Source organism: Hippoglossus stenolepis, chromosome 8 (genome assembly GCF_022539355.2).
Source record: "Hippoglossus stenolepis isolate QCI-W04-F060 chromosome 8, HSTE1.2, whole genome shotgun sequence".
Taxonomy (NCBI): Eukaryota; Metazoa; Chordata; class Actinopteri; order Pleuronectiformes; family Pleuronectidae; genus Hippoglossus; species Hippoglossus stenolepis.
Window position 1 is genome coordinate 21,842,164 of NC_061490.1, and position 19,795 is coordinate 21,861,958.

The 19,795-nt window shown below is 40.7% G+C and overlaps 2 protein-coding genes across 3 annotated transcripts in view; one reads left to right on the forward strand and one right to left on the reverse strand.

The window, feature by feature from the left end:
* Positions 1–19,795, reverse strand: part of LOC118113339 (B-cell receptor CD22) — a 1,629,935-nt gene that overhangs the window by 1,522,771 nt on the left and 87,369 nt on the right. The window lies entirely within an intron of this gene.
* Positions 374–18,299, forward strand: xrcc1 (X-ray repair complementing defective repair in Chinese hamster cells 1). 2 transcript variants are annotated; one of them, XM_035163040.2, is made up of 17 exons: positions 374–829; positions 939–1,031; positions 1,411–1,518; positions 1,648–1,806; positions 2,047–2,124; positions 2,489–2,612; positions 2,862–2,968; positions 4,533–4,695; positions 4,780–5,011; positions 6,494–6,610; positions 12,740–12,821; positions 12,918–13,020; positions 14,826–14,871; positions 16,052–16,191; positions 16,494–16,584; positions 16,693–16,768; positions 17,318–18,299. In XM_035163040.2, exons 1-17 carry the CDS (start codon positions 779–781, stop codon positions 17,423–17,425), a joined length of 1,878 nt encoding a protein of 625 aa, XP_035018931.1. In that variant the 5' UTR covers positions 374–778; the 3' UTR covers positions 17,426–18,299. The 2 variants fall into 2 exon arrangements, with proteins under 2 accessions (XP_035018931.1, XP_035018932.1); XM_035163041.2 differs by having other exon boundaries at positions 2,492–2,612.

Consider the following 19,795-nt stretch of genomic DNA (forward strand, 5'->3'; position numbering starts at 1 on the left):
TGCGATAGACCGTCCTTCCCTGAAGATTATAATAACAATACATTTCATTTAGAATAAACTAATATTAGAGCAATTCTATTAATAATAGTACAAGATTAGGTTTCCAAGTGAAAAAGAATAGAAATTAAATCAGAAATTGTACATATGTATACAAATTAGTATATATAAATAAACAATAGTACATCATAATAATAAAAAGAATAAAACAAAAGAATAATGAAAACAAGATAAGATAAATTAAAAAGAGTAGTAGGAATTAAATCCTATAAATCTGAAATTATACGTTTGTGTGTGTGTATATCTTATAAACAGTTGGTGGCGACATTACCCGGTGATGCGCTTATTAAAGAGTAGAAGAAGAAGAAGGGGCTCGCTGATTGGCTGGGAACATCGGAGTGGTCACAACAACACGACACACGTCAGGCTTTTGGTGGGAAAATGACTCCGTCCTCGTTTTAATCTTAACATTAAAAGTATTATCGCGTGTTTTCCGATGTGCACTGTAGCGTCACAGTGAGCGGGTGCGTGTCGGCTACACAACACGTGCACAGGTTCGTTAATGGGAGCGCGGTGTGTGCGTGGAAACCATCAAGCTAGCCGGGGGAAACTTCACTCTGCCCATTGTTTGCTAGCGTGCTAACAGCGTTAGCCGGCTGTCTGTCGCTGAACAGGAACACACTGTAGATTTCCAGTGGGGGGGGGTGGGGGGCGCCGTGTGTGTTCTATGTTGTGTTAACTTGCCAAGAAGCGTTGAACCCGCGAGGAATCAACAGCAACAATGCCCGAGATCAAGATCAAGCACGTTGTGTCCTGCAGCACCGAGGACACCGTGAGTTGTTCCGTCACCGACACCGACTGTGTAAAGGTTTAGTGAGATTCGTGTATTTGCTCAGATGTCAGCCTCCCTGTCACTCATCCACTGTCGTCCCGCTAAACAGACCCACAAGGCGGACAACCTGCTGAGCTCTGACACCTACAGGAAGTGGAAAGCAGCGAGACCCGGGGAGAAGCAGACATCCGTCATCCTGCAGGTGAGTTCCTGTCTCCACCCCCCCACAGCCGCTGCTGTCAGGAACTTTAGTTTGATTCAGGGTTTTCGTAGACCCCGAAAAAGTCTTTAAAGGTTCAGTGTATAGGATTTAGTGACAACTAGTGGTGAAGTTGCATGTTGCTGCTGCACACCCCTCACCTCACCCTCCTCACCTCACCCTCCTCTTCCCAACATGACTCAAAACTCAAAGGGCGTTTAGTTTGTCCAGTCTGGGCTACTGTAAAAAAAAATGTTACCCGTGCATATGTTACCCTTTCTTTTACTTTAGGATATTTAACAGTATTTGTGCTGCTTGTAGCCACTTAAGGAGCTTATCTTAACTTTTTATTTATTTATTGTTGCTGTTTTCCTTCGCTCAGCTCGAGAAGGAGGAGCAGGTCCACAGCATCGACATCGGAAATGAAGGCTCAGCTTTCATCGAGGTGCTGGTTGGGAATTCCTCCGCTGTCAGAGACCAGGATTATGAGGTAGTCTCACACATCAAAGCTGTTAAAAGTGTTTCACTCCCTAACTATCTTGACTATTAATGTTTGCACATGATCTCTATCCCATTCTTTTCCTGTGATTTATTTATTTTTTAATGTCTTCTTCTTCAGGTTCTTCTGGTTACGTCTTCCTTCATGTCTCCAACTGAGAGCCGCGGTGGCACCAATTTGAACCGGGTGCGTTTCTTTGGGCCCACCCAGCTGCAGAAGAGCACAGCCCAGGAGAAGTGGGACAGAGTGAAACTTGTTTGTAGCCAGCCTTACAGCAAGGTAAAGGTTGATGAAATCAATAGCAAGAACAACATCAGTATTTGTAGGTCAGATCCTTGATTTTATCACAGAAATGTCACCATGAAGTAATATAAGAGGACATATAGAGCAAATGATATCCTCACACATGCTCAACAACAGTGTGGTGACAGCTGCAGTGTGTTAAGTCTTTGAGCTACATGATGAAAGTGGATTCTTATAGAAAGATGTACAATCATTTGTTTTTGTCTTTTTACATAGAACATAGCATATGGTCTGGCCTTTGTTAAGTTTCATTCACCGCCTGACAAAAATGATCCTCCTCCAACAGCTTCCCCTGTAAGTATTAAAATATCTTGTCCTTTTTTAAAATATTTTTTACTGAGGCCTTGATGATTAGATACCTGAGTTGTGGTTCGTATATATATATATATGTTTAAAATTATTATTAAATGTTACAAAATAAGCCAACCATCTTAATAGTAACATTTTGTCTGAACACAAAGTAACCACAGGACATTGTCACAGAATGACTGTAATCATACTGTAATAGTTTTGAATCAGAAAGTACTTGATTATAAAATAAGTAAACAAGAAAAGGCAGGTGTTTTAGCTTTTGAAATCATTTGTCAAATTCAAACCTTCAGTCAGTCCCTCCATCTCTTCTTCTGGCCACGGACATTTTCTTCCTGTCTCCTGTCAGAAGCTGACAAAGTTGGGACAGTTCAAGGTGAAGGATGAGTCTCCGTCATCTGGGCCCAGCCTTCAGCCGGGCAGTCTCTTCTTCAGTCGGGACAGTACGACCAAAACCAGTCCTTCTCTCAAAGGTAAATCCATTCATTCAAATTTACAAGCTGCCGAAGCCCAATTTTATTCTTTCATGTCCTTGTAATAATGAAGTCGAATAATTAAAAAAATCTATAGTTCATTAATTAGGTTGTAATTAAAGCTTCTGAATTGTAGCAGGAGACGAGAGCAAAGAGGTGATTTCAAAGACTTTCTTCATTATTGTGCCACTTTGTGGGAATAGTTCCCTTTTTGTTCCCTCACCAACTCTCTGCACTTCTCCACTTTAGTGTCTCCTCAGAGTGACAAGTTGAGTTACGCTGCTGCTGCCCTGCAGACCGGTGGCACCTCCCAGTTGTCGGGCCAAGCCTCGTCCTCCAGCACTGTCTCGCCACAGGTACTGAACATCACCGGCAATTTCTCCACCAAACTAAATTCCAGGATATATATGAAACCGGCATCAATACTTTTTAAATTATAACCACTCTTTTATCTACAGAGTATTATTTCCGTTACGCTGCCAATACCAGAAAAAGTAGGGTGCAGTACAGTTCATTTCCTGACCTTCAAAACTCTTATTGCCGTCTGTTATTTCAGTGTAAATAAACCAACAAATAACTAATCATTCACCAGCCAGTAAAGGCATCTGAACTGGCACAAGACATTTATTTTAATTGCCTTAAAGCAGGAACATAGGTAAATCGGTCTGCATGTATCTATAAAGCTGTCTTCAGACATTAACTCCATTCTGAGTCAGAGGCGTTCACATCAACAGGAAAATGTCAGGAGCCTTCAGGCAATGAGTGTCGCCTGTGTCGATCATGCAGGAGGAAGGAGCTGGCATCAGCCCACTCGCTTGCTCACAGTGAATTATTTTTCATTTCATTTCAGTACATTTTCTGCTGTATTTTCACAAAGGCGCATTCAAGAAACCTCATATAATACTACACACATCATTCTGGTCCAGTATGGAATTACAGTCACTCATCAATCCAGTGTAACTGCCGCCTCTCCCACTCTTAGTAAAAGTAGCATTTCATGTTATGTCCTAAAAATGCATTTTGCTGAAAAGCCACATTTTATGATATGATGTGATATGAACATTTAGGACTTAAGATAGAGTCGAAATAAAATTGAAAAAAACCCCTCTAACATCATTGCACAAGTTAATTAAAAACATCCACCATCTGCCCCTGGCTGCAGATCTGAGGTGGTGTGTGTTCAGATTGTGCCTTTTCCTGGAGAAGCATCTTTCCATTTGTTGTGCTGTTGTCATGCGTGCGTCACTGTGATTGGTACAGTTGTTTTTCCACTGTACCAATTACAGTGACACATGCCGCGCACTCGTGAACCACAACAGCAGGTGAACTCAGGGAATGAACACACAGTCTGTGCCTGGGAGACTTACTTGTTTTGCTGAAAATTTGCATTATTTGTCCAAGTTCATTACATGTCTCAAAAACTAATTCATTTATTTGTCGTTTCCAATTTATTTAATAACAATTGTTTCATATGCAGCAGCTTCAATTTGTAGCTTTCATCAACAGCTTGAAGCAACATTTCCTGGCACAAGTAAAAAATAAATTACTTTAACTCTGCAAATGTGAAATGCTAACTCAGGAAATGTCACTGTCACTCTCTGTGTATTGAAAAGTCGTCTAAACAGTTTTTCCAGTGATTACAGTCGTGTTTCCAATTTTCTTCTGTAATTGATAAGCAGCTGTTTTTTGAAATCCTCTGTAAATTCTTACACTACATTTTCTGATCTAATGTTTCTGCATACACAGGCAGCATTTTTATTTTACAAATTGGAAAAAAAAAAACGTTGAGCAAGATTTATCCAACTTTTTGGCATTAAATGAAGAGAAAGTTTGTATTTGCACATTATTTTTGTCATTCTTGTGACTTAAGCATGAAAAGTGTCTAATCCTGAGTTTCTTCCATGAATTGTTTCCACATAGCCACCAGCAAAAAGAAAATTTGAGTTCAACAAAGAGCGCCAGTCCGCCCCTGGCCCCCCTCCTACGAAGAAAATAAGTCCAGCTGGCTCACCCGAGGGTAAAGCCGCAACCCCCAAAAACAAGCCGAGTCCAGCCAGCACATCCAGCTCCAGCGCTGCGAAAGGTAACACTTCATTCAGTGTCTCAATCGCAGCATATAGATTGTTTTCTTAGAGAGTTTCCTTGACTTTCTGAATTGTGTCCCCAGCTTCCCTGACACCGAAGTCCCCCGACAAGAAGAGGCAGAGTTTGTCCAAATCCGAAACTAAACCCAAACAACAAAAAACAAAATCCCAGGTCCCATTCAACCGGATCTTGGAAGGAGTGGTGTTTGTACTCAGTGGCTTCCAAAACCCATACAGAGGGGAGCTGAGGGAAAAGGCTGTGGATATGGGAGCCAAGTACCGGCCTGACTGGACGCCCGGCGCCACACACCTCATGTAAGTAGCTGGTGGCACGTGAAATGTGCATTCTGAAGTTGTGCTCTTTAGTGTTTGCCATCATTACCTCCACTAAGGAAGTTATGATTTCACTCCTGTCTGTTTGTTGGTAGAAACAATTTGTGTGCCATCTGGTGAAGATCCAAAAACAAATTGGGTCTATGGAATTTAAATGTGGTTTCATAAGTGGACTGTTGGGCCTTAGCAGAGGTATAGTGCTCTACTGAGATTTATTCTATTTCATGGATGCATTACTTGTTTGGCAACACTAAAGGCAACAATTCAAAGTAAATACAAAGCAGCACCTAGCAGCTGCTTAGTTTAGCACAAAACTGGAGAAACAGTGAGTCAAGCTCTGTTTTAAAGGTAAGAAATCCACCCACCACCTTCATTAAGACTCAATATCCTGCTGCTCGCTGTAGCCTCTCACCTCTAGTGACTGAACATACTTGAGTGATGTCTAACTTCTCCTCTAATTGAGGAAGAAGGGAAATGCATTTATTTCCCAAAATGTAGAACTATAACCTGAATCCTGATCCTGACCCAATAATAAATAATCATGTTTTGTGTTGGTAATAATCTTGTTTCATAAGCCGAGAAGTGGGTCCAGACTTTCAGGCAGGATGTAACATACAAATTCTGCTGCATGTCTGAGAGCAGTTAGAGATCATAAAAGAGTTAACATTGTAAATGTGATATGTGATGTGTGTAATGTAAATACCTGTAGTAGGAAAGATTTACACATCTTGTGGTATTTAAATTGTGGGACTATTGTGATTAATATAAAAATCCCTTTGATCCGAGTAAATAATTGTGATAAATTACTAAATCACCCTTCTTAAATGTGTGAATGTGTAACATTTAAGAAAGCCATTGTTATTAAAGGCAATTTCTGTTGCTCACACTCATTCTTGGACTCAACACAACAGCGAAAAAGTCTTCTTTGTTGATATTGTTCTCCAATATTGTTCTCATTCCTAGATAAAAACATTTTGTTTGTGCTTACGTGGAGTTTGTGCTGTGCTGGGAGTCAGTCGTTTGTTGATGTTGCTGGAGTCCATATAACTTAAACTAGTGAAATCAGAGGTTACAAATATGATATACAAATCAGTACACACTACACAGGCAGTTATAGGTAACCAAGAAAGTCAGGGAAGATCCAGTTGTATTCACATATTGGTAAATAAAATAAACATTTGATACATGTTAATTACTCCACATTCTTACATATAGAACATTAAACATAAAAGTGCAAACATGTTTTTCAAACGACGCTCTTTTGAGATGAAAAGATGTCCATTATGGGATTTTTATCTTTAGTTCATTTGTATGATTGAAACAGACGTCAGGATTGTGTCACAGGCCTGATGGCACTCTGTAATTCACTTTGATTGCATCTTGATCTCTGCTGTCTGACTGTTGCCCACGTCAACTTCTCTTAGTGATGTAACCCTGTGTTTTTCTCAACCCATTAATTTCCAGCTGTGCCTTTGCTAACACGCCCAAGTACAGCCAGGTGAAATCAGCAGGGGGCATCATTGTACGGAAAGAATGGGTGATGGACTGCCACAAGAGGAAAGAGCAGATCTCCTATAAACGGTAAGAGACGAGGAAATGCAAAACAAACCAATGAAAAGAAGCGATATCCTGAGTTTGAATTTTACACCAAAAGCCCAGGGTCAGGCATTCGCACTGGAACAGCTGGAGGAAATTCAGAGTCTTGTTAAAGGTGGCTTCCACAGAGCTTCATCTGGTTAATATGTTCTCTTAAAGCCACGACTGCACCTCTGCATCTCGCAGTCTGTACCCAGCAATCAGGCTGATTGAAGCGTCCAAAAATACACCTCACAGCGGTGTTGCCCACTTGCTCTGACATGGTAACCTTGAGCAGCTGATGCCTGCTGTGATCACAACTTCAGCCCAGGCAGCTCCAGCAGCTGTCTAATTATATACCTCATTACAGGGGGAGCTTTTGCAGCATCAAGGCCGTCTGCTGTTGCTCCAGACGAATCTGTGTCTATTGAATAATGCAGAGCTGAGGACTCATCTTGGGCAGTGGAAGGTCCAAATTAATTGAAATCTCACTGTACTGGTGTTGCTTTACCATTTCAGGAATTCCTTCATACTTGTTGCCTCCATAATGATCATGTCGCCTTCAATTTTCACCAGAACTCTCATTCTGATGAGGTATCACAGGTTACTGATCGTATTAATCTCGGGCTTCTGGTGCATTCAGACGGATCCAATACGCAAAAATTAATATTGTGCTAGATGGCAAAGTGTTGATTCTAGGAATTAAGACCATAGACAGTATATAAAAATTAACCTTAACTCTGTGTCTGGAAAGTTAAAACAATTGCGGAAGTGCCACAAACCTGTAATTCCAAGCAGAGGGCAATGTCACTGGTTTTAAAAGAAGCAGGTTTCTATAGAAGTCTGAGAGTTTATGAGTTTCCTCAGGAGTTTATGGTCACAATCTCTAATTTCAAGTCTTCATCAATACAGCATGATGCTCATTTAGTAAATTATGGTCCCATTTAGAGTCAAATAAGTGAGAAAGCACAGTATGCATTGGGGCATGGATACTGTGTGATTGACAGCTTGTACCATCCAATGGGTGTAGATTTGACTTGAGCTCTAAGTCAGGCTCCACCCCCTGCTCCTCCAAATAATGCAGAAGGAAGAAATGACAAATTCGAGGCTTGAAAACGACAGTTCACAGACCAGTGGGTGACATCACGGTGGGTTGCTGCTTGATGAAGATCCACTTTTAGATGTTTATTCTGTTCTCAACGCACTTTGAAACATAAAATCAGTAAAATTCCTGGTTTCGATATAAGTGCGAATAAAGTAGATGTCCACTAGGTTCAAGGTGATGAGGGTTGATCAATGCGATCTGCCAGTGAACACACATTGTGTATGCACCCGGATGACTGGTACACGTATAGCACACAGGCGGCAGAACAGATCTGCCTGTACCTGCCTCCTGAGAACTGCGTGCATTAGCAGCTTAATTTTTAATTGCAAATATATAAGTGCGGCAATACTTTGTCCCACGACACACCATATGGCAAAGCATCACAAAGATGGAAGGAGGTAACGGCTGCCATTAGAACTTTCATCGGCAGAGACATGGCCCCAATTTACACGGTCATGGTGAGGTACAACGTGTGATGTTATCTGGATACAGAATGAACTCTATGGGGATATGAGAATTTGGTCATATCACACACAGCTCGAGTTCAGAAATGCTTGCGGTTTCCTTTTCGTTCCTATATTTGCTCACATGTTGTATGTAAAATATTTAGCTGGAGTTAAGAGCTGGAAGGTCTGATCATTACTGTGATTTCTTTCCAAACATGTTTTCTCTCTTTGTCCCTTCTACTAGTGTTTGTCCCTTCTACTAGTGTTTGTCTCTTTGTCCCTTCTACTAGTGTTTGTCTCTTTGTCCCTTCTACTATGAATGTGATTCATTCTCAGCTATTGCTGTGTAGGAAGTGTACCAGAATTATTACCACTGTAGGTCCAATTCAATCAGGTTACAGGTGTGACAGTTAATGTCTTTTTTCTGTCACAACCCCATCTTGTAAAATGACCTGTGTAGAATTTAGTATTTGAGTTTAATAATGCTGAGAATTAGCTGGATCCAGAATCTCACATTATTAGCTTCTTCTCTTTTTCTTAAAAGGAAGTTATTAACAAAACAAGCAATTTCAAGCTGTCACCATTCATGTGTTTTCCTTCCAAAATATTGCAAGCAATTTACCAAGTGATGGCAGATTAATCAATAACAGAGATAATCATGAGGTGTCAGACCTATTTGGGTCACAAACACACAACAGGAATAGTCACAGACCTTCATTAGTGTGTCTCGTGTGGGTAATGATTACTTGTATCGAGGAGACTGTCATTTCAGAGAGATTGTTGTCACCGACATCCGGCATGGAGAGGTCTGCAGGTTAGACTCGGTGCAGAGAAATCTATTTTTTTGCTAATGCTAGTCCTCATCGCCAGAAATGAAAGCAATCAGCGAAGAAGAGGAAGACTAGCGTGGACAGCTTTTAAAAAAATATACATCTGAAGGCCAGTGGCAGACAATCCTATTGTTCAATTGAAATCTGGTCCTTACTTCAAGTTCTCTGCAGCCTGTATCATCCTTCCCCCTCATGTAAGCCTTTCTCAGTCAGTTTCTGATTGCGCTGAAGATCCCTCACCACCATCCTTCCCCCACTGCCCCCCCTGCTTCCTGTTGTCATAGCCCTGTCCAGCTCCGCTATTGTGCAGCGTGTTGAGTGTGCAGCTTTGATGATGTATCCTTTATTTAAAAGCTGCATCTGCTATGGGTAATTAAAAGGACCACTTACTTTGATGATGACAAGTACCCAAACAAATAGACACACTCACATCCCCTAACTGTTGCCCCATCGTGCACGCAAACACTTTGTCACCGAGCATCTGCGGGCAAATGCACAGCTTCACTGGGCTCCTGCCATGCATATTTATTATGTAGAATATATATATATATATATATATATATATATATTAATATTAATATTAATGAGATTGTGACATCACATAAGCACCGAAAGAAATACTTTCTCCGTGTACATCATCCAATCAGTGAGAATCCAGAAACGGAACCAAAAGAGGGGAGAGCAGAAAACGTTGAAGTGGCTCTACAACATCCCATCACAATGGGACTGAATAAGTAAATCAATTTCTCATTAAAGCCAAGGACCCGTTGCAACATCCCAGGAGGACGTGGAAAGTAGTCAGCATGTAGGTGACAAAATATCAGCACAATCACATCGTGATTAATCTGCGTCACATAGATTTTAATCGCATACAAAAACCCAACACTTAAAATCTGAACATGTTCATTTCATCCTCAACGGCATTTTAGCCAAAAGTGTACAAATGTGCTAAGTGCAATAATGTTGTCATCAGTGAGTAGTTTCAGCTATTTCTGGGGTTTTGTAGATTTAACTATTATTTAAAGAAGAACCGGTATGTACTTGAATTATAAAAAAAAGAATTACTATTTAACATTTTAGTTATGAATCGATCTATGCTTTACCACACAGTGACACCCCATAACCGACTCAAGTAAAGACATGAGGATACTTAACTCAAACTTTAAATCACAACAGGTGGAGTAGTATACAGTAGTAACTATTTGAGGTAAAAGTACTAGAATTGTTGTTCATACATTATTTCACTAAATTATTTGTTAAGTAGGGTGACAGGAGAAAGTAATATAATCACAAAAATTGTTAAGTTGAATAATAGAATTGAACCATTTAACCTTTCTCACAGAGAAAGAGCTGCACATAGATGCACTGTACGACCGTGTGTGTGAATGTAAAACTGTACTTTAAAGCACTTTGAGTGAACATCAGGACTAGAACATACAGACCACATAACTGTTATCATTTCTATCTTTTGTAAAACACCACTCCAGTTCGTCTGGAGCTGAGCACATGGTCTGCTTTACTTTAATAATACCACTTATTGTTATAAGCAGCACATGCTGCACTGCTCCTCTTGTCCAGTCTTCTTTTTCATTTTCCAATAACCTAGTCGCTTAGTTTTATGAAACAAGAAAGCATGGGTCATTATAATGTCTCTGCGTAGTGTGAGTGGAAATAACACCTTAGCTCTGATGCACAGTAGTGGCTTGAGGTGATATATAGAGAGGATTGGGGGAGAAATGTCACATCCCCATGTGTGTTTTTGTGTTCCATCCTGTTTTTCTGCATGTCCTACCCATTTCCTGCATCATTATCCAAAACTTATGTCTTCACTTTTAAAGTTATTGGAAAATCTGTCTTTTTATTTCCCCGCCACACTTGCTTAACCCTAGCCGAGAACATTACAGACGGAGTCACGATATGTCGTCTGACACTACACTCTCTACATATTTTATGCATCTGGGTGTCTGTGGCTCTGGAGGTGGGGCATGGTCGTTCGCTAATCGGATCCCTGGCTCCTCCAGGCGGCATGTGTCCTTGGGAAAAACACTGAACCCTGTGTGACTGATAGAGAAGCACTATGGAATCACTGTATTCATGCACGTGTGAATGTGACCTGTAAAGCACTTTGAGTGGTCGTTAATACTGGAAAAACCCAATGCAGTCTGTTTAACATTTCTCTTGAGGTTATATTTAATTATATGTCTATAAGACTTCGTTTGCAGTCTTGCTTATGTTTTATTTTTCACATGAATTTGAATAGATTCAATTAAATTTATCACATGTTCTTATTGTGAGAAAAAAGGAACGTAACAAACTCCAATGAGAAGAATCTGACACATTATTTCATGATTATTCCTCACTTTTTTTGTCATGAAAATAGAAAAGTTGCAGGACTATGCCGTCAGGTGTATCATATGTCTGAATGTCTTATAGATTCAGAAAGTGCACATATTTACAGAGCTGCAAAGTGGGAGGAGATGTTTGAGGTTTTAGGCGTTTTTGCCCAGAAGGAAGGTGAAAGTTTCCCCCCCATAGATCATCAGCATCAGAAAATGTCTCGTTCTCTGAAAGTTCAGGTAAAAGCCTGTGTAAGTAAAACTTCAGAGGTCAAACTTAAATATGACTCCCAAGGTACATTTCAATAGGGAATACCCAATCTCTGAGCTTAAAATGCCATGACATTCACTACTAAGGGCAAGTTGGAGCTAAAACGTCCATAAAGTTTTTACCATTCCCAGTAGGCAGAGAGAAATCAGCATAAACAAACTGGTCCAGCTCTGTAAGAGTGAACTTTGTGCAAGTCCTCCCAGCGCCAAAAGTTAATCTTCCTGAGAGACCCTTCCCACCAAGTTTGGTGACTCCATGCAATGTTGAGCACACACACAGGTGACAACAAAACCCTGCACCCCATGCTGGTGGGTAAACATGGCTAATCAATAGTGCTGTGCACTGTAGAGCCGATAACCCCTTATTTTGTGGTGTGGATCCGGATCAGGGCCCGGGGGGGGATCCAGGAGGTTTTCATTGCGAGATAGGATGTTTTTCAACATTTGTCTTGTTTTCTCAGAGAATAATTCATGGAGGTTGATTTAATAGTCAGGTCTGTTAAGGTGACTGATATTTATGAGTGAGGGCAGTTTGGTCCGGATCAAAATAAAAGGCTTAAATACATTTTAATGTGGATTCATCAGGGGTTTGTTGGGCCTTGGTGAAGGTATGCACTTTACAGCCGGCCAATTTATGCAGTTGTATCTCAATATAAAACTTTGCACTTCAGTCGTTGCTTATTCACCCTCCTTCTGTCCCACGACTGCCAAACTGCATTGTTTGTAACATCTAACCTATAACTCAAGAAAGAATTCGAAACATGCAGCCATCAATCCTGATTCATGGTTTCAGTTCACCGACAGCCATTTAAGTCAAAGTGACTGCGAAACAACAACAATGTGTTGGGGGGGGAAATAAGCTGTAGCTCAAGAACATGCAAATGTCAAAAGTATTTTATATACAGGCTGTTGTAATGTTTTAAAGACAATCGGGACACTCTGGTGTGAAATAATATCTTTATCATGTCTTCCTTGTTAAATGTGCTTATGTTCCACTACTGCCGGCTAAAAGGGCCACTGCAGTGTGTGAGTGAAGCTGGTTTGGAGCAAGATATATTGTGCAGGCATCATTTTCTCCCCAGTCTTTAATCATCCTGACGCATTTTGTTCATCCGTCTTTTTTTTTTCTTCTTCTTCTGCTTCTTCAGGTATTTGATGGATGGTGGCGAGTCGAGCTCGGAGAGTGAAATGGAAGTGGACAACCAGAGTGAAGAGGAAATGGATACAAAGGTACATTTGTGTTTTTCTGCGTGAGTCTACAAAAAATAATGATCTTTCTAGTTGGTAACTATCAGTTGTAATATCCTGTCCGTGCTGTTATTGCAGACTCCACAGAAGCAGGAGAGACGAGTCACCCCCAAAAAAACACCAGAAAAGAGGAGTGAAGACGATGATGAATATGGTGGCTCCACTGATGTGGACGAACCAGGTTTGCATCAAACTACTTCAACTGGTTAAAAAAAGTGCCTGAACTTTACCTGACATGTGGTTTAAGATTCGATCTTCTACAGAATCTGTTGTTGACATAAAAGAGAGAAAGAGAGAAAGCACATTACTGCTTTTACAAAGTTTTTAGATTGTTTTTTTTTTTTATTGAATGGTATTGGTATACCATTCAATAAAAAACCATTCAATGGTATTGAATGGTGCTGATGTTAACCTGAGACAGGAAGGCAGGGTCACATGATAAGGATACAAGTGGGCAGTCGGATCACTGAACTGACATTTTCTTTTTGGCATTTTGCCTTTAATTAAATGTGAAAAATCAAATGAGAGAGAGAGGAAAATAGGCAGAGCGAGAGGGAATCAAATGAAAAGTGGTCCCCTGCTGAGAATAACACCGTAATCACCAGATGCCCCTAAAATGTAATAAATTCTGCAAAATGCTTTTATTAATTCCCGTTTTGTTTTTGCCTGGGAAATGGAGAAAAGTTTTACTTTCTCTCTCTTCGTTCAATTTGCATATTAAAATGGAAAAGGTTAATCGCTCCACTGCTGCAGGGTCACCCACCACAAATTAATTTTAATGAGAGTAAATTTGCGGAGACCGAAAAACACAATTTACTGTGACAAAGCAGAAAACAATAAACCATAAGGTTCACCACCCTGTAAACTAAGTAGAATGCAATTCAGTAGTTAAAACAGGGAATCATTTAGCGTGATAAAAAAGCTCACTCTTAAAAAATAGATAAACATAAGGTGGACATGTGCGTTACACGTATCACACATGTACTTTATATATATATATATATATATATATATATATTAGTAAAAATCCCAAAACTGAACGATAAGTGGTGGTGACTCATGGAAAGTGATTAATTCCTTCAGCTCAAATATCTAGCGTAGGGGGAGAGGGCAGCAGTGGAGCTGAAGAGGACTGAATGAATTGAGAGGAGCAAGGGGACAATGTGAAACCCAGAGAAAGAGACAAATGGGATCAGCTTTATGAAGCACTTGGAAACGGATCGGTTGATAACTCGACCGTGTAAAGAACATGAACAACACACATGCTGTCAATGGGAGTTTGAGGGAAGAAACAAGAACGGAGGGAAGATCTAATCACTGTGAAGGGACTTGTGCATGATTCTCATTTCTATGTTAATTTGAGGCCAGAAGTAAAGTGCCGGGGCGCATCACTGAGGACACACAAACAATGACCCACGGAGCACATATAGGGAGAGGACGCTTTAATTAGAGCTTCTTCCTGTTTCCCCCCCCCCCGCAACAACCCAGGATTGTGTGGTAATGGAAAGTGTTGCCAACAAGGTGACATGCTCTGAACTGCTGATGAAAATACATTCTGCTTTACCTCTGCTTGCTCTGCATAATGAAAGTTAATAGTATTTTATAGAGGACATGATGTCAAGGTTACATTATTTTCATCATATGAGCAGCATTGTTTGACATTTGATTTTTGGATTCAATTGGTTTTAAAATGAAGGACAGAGTGCAGTGATGATAATACGATGTAGGAAATGATTTGAACTAAGAAACAACCCTGTGTTTTTTTAGTGAATTGATATTTTCCTCAGGAAATAACATTATTATTATTACCCTGTCCATCTGTTTCTGTTTGAAAAGCTGCCCACAAGCCGCAGATTTGATCTTGGATGCATGAAACTTTTCACGCTTAAACTATTTCATTTTCAACTTGGCCTTTTCTATTATTGTAATAAATGACTTGTCAGTTTTCTTGTTAACAACCTCCCGTATTAACTCTTGGTTTCACAGGAGATGATGACGAATCTGCCGTGGACACGGAGGACGAGCTGCAGAGGTAAACCCAACAGATCATGTCCATACTGCTCTGTGTGATATTGATGTGGACGAGTTTGTTCTTCTGTGTCCCGTGTGGTCATTGACTCCTTATCTGCTCCCAAGATGCACCAGTAGTGAAATGATCAATAGATTCCTTTTAACATCTGTAATGCCACAACTTCAACGTTTGATTAATCATTACACAATAGTAAGGTCTCTCATTGGATTTGCTGAAATATTTGATCTGTTAATTGTCTCAAAGGTACTATTGTACTTTTACTTAAAGCAACACTTTAATATAAGTGTTTTATTATTTTATTTACATCATTTTAAATGACAATGTGTAACGTGAAAGGTGTCAGGCTGTCTCTTTTTATTTAGATCTTCGGTATTCGAACAAATTCCGTTACTGAGTTGCGAATTTGAGTTTTTGGAAATTGTGACAGCCCGAGAAAGGTGTTGTCTTTTGTGATGAACTCACAGTTTACCTCAGCTGTACGGAACATAACTTTTAGCTTATGGTTTTTACGAGCTGTCTTCAACATACAAGAAAACCCCCTCAAAAAATCCAGTACACGTTGCTGGTTCAATGGCAAACAGCAGAAAGACAGTTAGCAACAAGCAGGTGAACATAGTGGAGCATTAGGCGCTAAGAGCTAATTACTCAGACTCCAAACAAATAGAATGAGGCTGGATGTTTACATTAGCAGGTGTTTCTAAACACATTCCTTATAACAACTTAAGATAAAGAAAATGTGTGAATGTGGTGCTCACTGAATTCCTTGCTGCCCGATGCCTTATGAGTTTCCTCAGTAAATACGTTGTTTACATTTATTGTTGTTCACCACAAGACAAATTTATTTCCTCATAAAACATTTGAAAACCAAATTTTAAGTCCTGCATTGTTTACGTGCATCTTGGTGTTGTATTTTTTTGGCACATTACTGCCACCTGCACATCAGTGGAATATTGCAGCCACGTTGGCAGGAATGAAGATTGTGTCGCCCTCGACTTGGAAGTTTAAGTTTTTAACTGCTCTATCATGTAGAGCTGTGGGTTTTCTGTGACGACCATTAAAACGAGTGTCCAGACAAGACAGAACGGGAAGGAGACAAACGAGGTTCCTTCTTTTCAGAGGCAGGCAACATGGAGCTTAAAAGACAAAGTTGGATAAAGTTGTTTTTTTGTCCTTGTGTAAGAGTGGAGAAGGAGAACAGACAGAAGAAAAAAGCGTCAGCCGGTGTGAAGACGGTGAAAGAGGAGGATCCATACGGGGGGTCGACAGATGAAAACACAGACGCTGAGGCTGAAGAGGATCATCCCATCCCTGAGCTACCAGGTGTGTCTCTTTGTTCTTATCCTCGTGTCCCCCAGTCTCTGTCGTCTGATCCTGTTCACGGCAGAAGGAAAAATGTCCTCCCCTCCATCGTGGCCCACTGCAAACACAGACAGAAAATAATTGGATATCTCTTTTGCCTCTAAGGAACACCACACACACCACTTTCTGTGTTCTCTTATTTATTTATTTTAACTTTGCTCCTTCCTCCCCTTCACCAAAGGGCACCAATAATTACACTCATAAATGTTGTAATTATATAATTCTTCTGCTACTTTCTCTTCCTCTTCAATCGTTTCTTCCAGACTTCCTGAGCGGAAAGCACTTTTTCCTCTACGGTAAATTCCCTCACAACGAGCGACGCCTACTGCTGCGATACATCGTGGCCTTTAATGGGTGAGAAAGACTTCTAGAAATAACTCGACGTGAAAAAAATGATGTGGCAGAAAATTGCAAATGCCTGTAATTAAATCTCCGCTTTCCGTGCTGTTGTCTGTGCCGCAGAGTGATCGAGGACTACATGACGGAGAAGGTGCAGTTTGTGGTGACCAGTGAAGGCTGGCATGACTCTTTTGAAGATGTGAGTTGTTGCCACTGTTTGCCTTTCATCAGTATTTCCTTGGCAGTCGTGTAAGGACTTCTAACTCGGGCTTAAGAACATTGAGGATTTGTGTCAATGAGGCTTTGCTTTTATCATTCCCTTCTACAAACAAGACAGTTTTGTGAAGTTAATCACTCCAGGAAACTTTTTTGGACTGAAGTGCTCAGTCAAGTGGGCAAATGAAAATCGCCTCAAAAACCCTCAGAGGGGAAAAACAGAAAAGGCCCGGGCAAGGACGCATCTTAGCTGTTTTCCATGACGCAGTAAACACTTTTTCAAGGTATTATTAAAATAAAAGAAATGACGAGAATTTGTGTTTTGGCCACCCCAGTGAAAATGCAGCAGTGATGGGATAAAGTAGCTTTTGAATCAGCTTTGATGTTATGGGTTAAAATGTTTTTTTAGCCATTTGAGGTGTTTGTTAGTGTCTGAATTAGCGATATGGCGATGCCTCCTCCTCCTGTGAGCGTATCTGTGATATAACAAGAGCACTTCATGACCTCCATGTCTCTCTCCCCTCCATCACAGGCACTGATGGACAACGGCAATCTGAACTTTGTCAAACCTACCTGGATCCACGCCATCAACGAACGGCAGAAGTTGCTGCCCTATCAACCGTACTCTGTCGTCCCCTGAACAAGTCGCTGTGCGGACTCAGACTTCATGTTGTGAAGAAGCGGGCGGGCGGGGGAGGAGCCATAGACTGTTGTTGTTTTTTTTGTCTTTTTTCAGTTTCATCGCTCTATTTAGAAAAAGCAAATTCTAGTTCATTATTGACTTGTTTTTTAAAATTTTTTACTTTACATGAAATGTTCTCAGTGTTTGTCCACTTTACACAAAATGTTTCACCTTTTGGCCAAGCTAGGAGAAACATATCTATTTAAATGTAGGTTAAGGTTTAGATTTATTGTTAAACCTTCATTTGAAGCTTGTTAAACCTCGGCTGCAACGCAACATTATCATGATCGGGGTTTTTCTCAGCTGTCCTCATGAACGAAGCATACACGGATTCAAGACTTGTTGTGGTCGCCTTGGTCCTGTGCCGCCGTCGCTCGCTGCCGCTCGGCCACCTCAGGCTCTGTCTGGAAATGAGTTGTCACCCTGTGCTGACTGCCAGCGGCGCTGATAAGACCCCAACTTGTGTAAGTGGGCAGACTATTATGAGACCAGCCCACAGTCAGCTGAAAGGTGCCAGTTATTCAAGGTTGCAGCATTTTCTGATCTAAAAATGTCTGGAGAACTGTGTTAGTGTGATGAATTGACTTGTGTGTGTGCGTGTGTGTTTAAAAAGTTTTAAACCTGGTGTTTGTGATTTGGTTTTATTTGTGTTAAATATTACAAGAGATGGACTCGCTCAATGGATGTGAGATTTCCTAAAGGGCTTCACGAGGAAATGTTCAACTTTGGTTTGCTCACTTTTCCAAAGAGACTCGTTTAGGTCTTGATTTTTTTGTCTCTTTATGTTTCCTAATTATTTTGTCTCAATAAAAATAAAAAAGGTTTTTAATTAGCTGTGCTGCTCGATGTGGTTCATCAAACTGTCCTTTCTCTCAGCTGCTCTCATCCCTTCCTCTGCCTTCGTCTCCGTGTTTGCAGCTCGAGAGGCACTTTCGCCCTTTTCATTCCTTCTCTCATCTCTCGCCCTCTCTCCCCTCTTCAATTTACTTCCCCTCCTCTGCGCCCTGCAGCCACTCAGTCTTCTGCTCTCCAGTCAAGGGGATTAGAAAGCTGGAATGTGGATGATGGACACAGAATCATGAGGGTTCATTACATGGGAGGGAGACGCTTCTCGAGAGAGAGATGGGGAGAAGGTCTGGATTTTTTTTTAAGGGTTCCAATTCGATAAATTCACACACATCAGGAGTGGAGCATGTTAGTACAGCTTCCTGCAACTTAGCATCAATCACTGATGTGCTTTTCATACACGGAAGAGTGGAAGGTCACAGCCGTTCAGGGGAGCAGGGCGATTTACAGCAGCTTACGGCGTCACCCCGGTTCAATGTCACGTTCTATTTTAGTGCCCATCTGTTTTCAGGGTGTCATGGAGGGAGGAGTGATTTCAAATGGTCCCATTTTACAGGTCGGCTTTGATCAAACAGCGACGTTCCCTCACTGCTCTCGTCTCCCTGATCTCCACCGGTCACATTTATGTTTCTGCTCTTACCATCTTTATGGCTCCCACAGATCTTGACCGTGACCTTGAGTGACGAGGTCTTGTTTGGGTTTTAATCCTCATTGTATTTGACACAATGTTGGTTGTCTTCAGCTGATGGATGTTTCTCTTTATTTACCTCCAGCGAGGAGATTATGTTTTCATTGCTGTTTGTCTGTGAGCAGGATTACAGCTGCTCAAACCTCTGAACTGACTTTATTAACACTTGGAGCAAGATTGTATTTCCTTTGGAGTGAATTGGATTATAAGTCGATGATTGTATTTTGGTTTACAGCTCGTCAACACCAATGTCCATATTTTTTTCACTTCTGCATCCGTCAGGTGTTAGAAACTTTCCTCAACACACCCACTCGCTCGGGGTGAATCTGCTGTAATATCTCCTCCTGTATTCTCACATTATCTGGAGTTTTTACTCTGTGTTTTTCAAAATTTTCACCATGTCCCCACATTTTTTAATTCATGGATGTTGATGAAAAATAAAAATCAGGCATACCTGATCTCTACGGATGAGGGTGATTTGGTGTGGCTCCGTTAGATTTAAGGGGACTGCTGGACCTTGGAGTATGTCCTCTATCATTTTAGTTTAGGTCCCCTAGTAAAGTTTTTCTATTGGTCAGTTTTAAAAAAGATCTACATTATATTTTAAGACAAAAAAACTTGAAACTTTCTCAAACCAACCCAGCTTCACTCTCTCTTAATCATCACCCTTTGTTATCATGCAAAAAAAGGATTCCATCAGTGCACATCTGCTCCACTGGAACGAATGTGGCTTAGTTTGAAGATTAGAGTGTTTACACTAGTGGAAATATAAACGAATATAGACAAAAATGCAA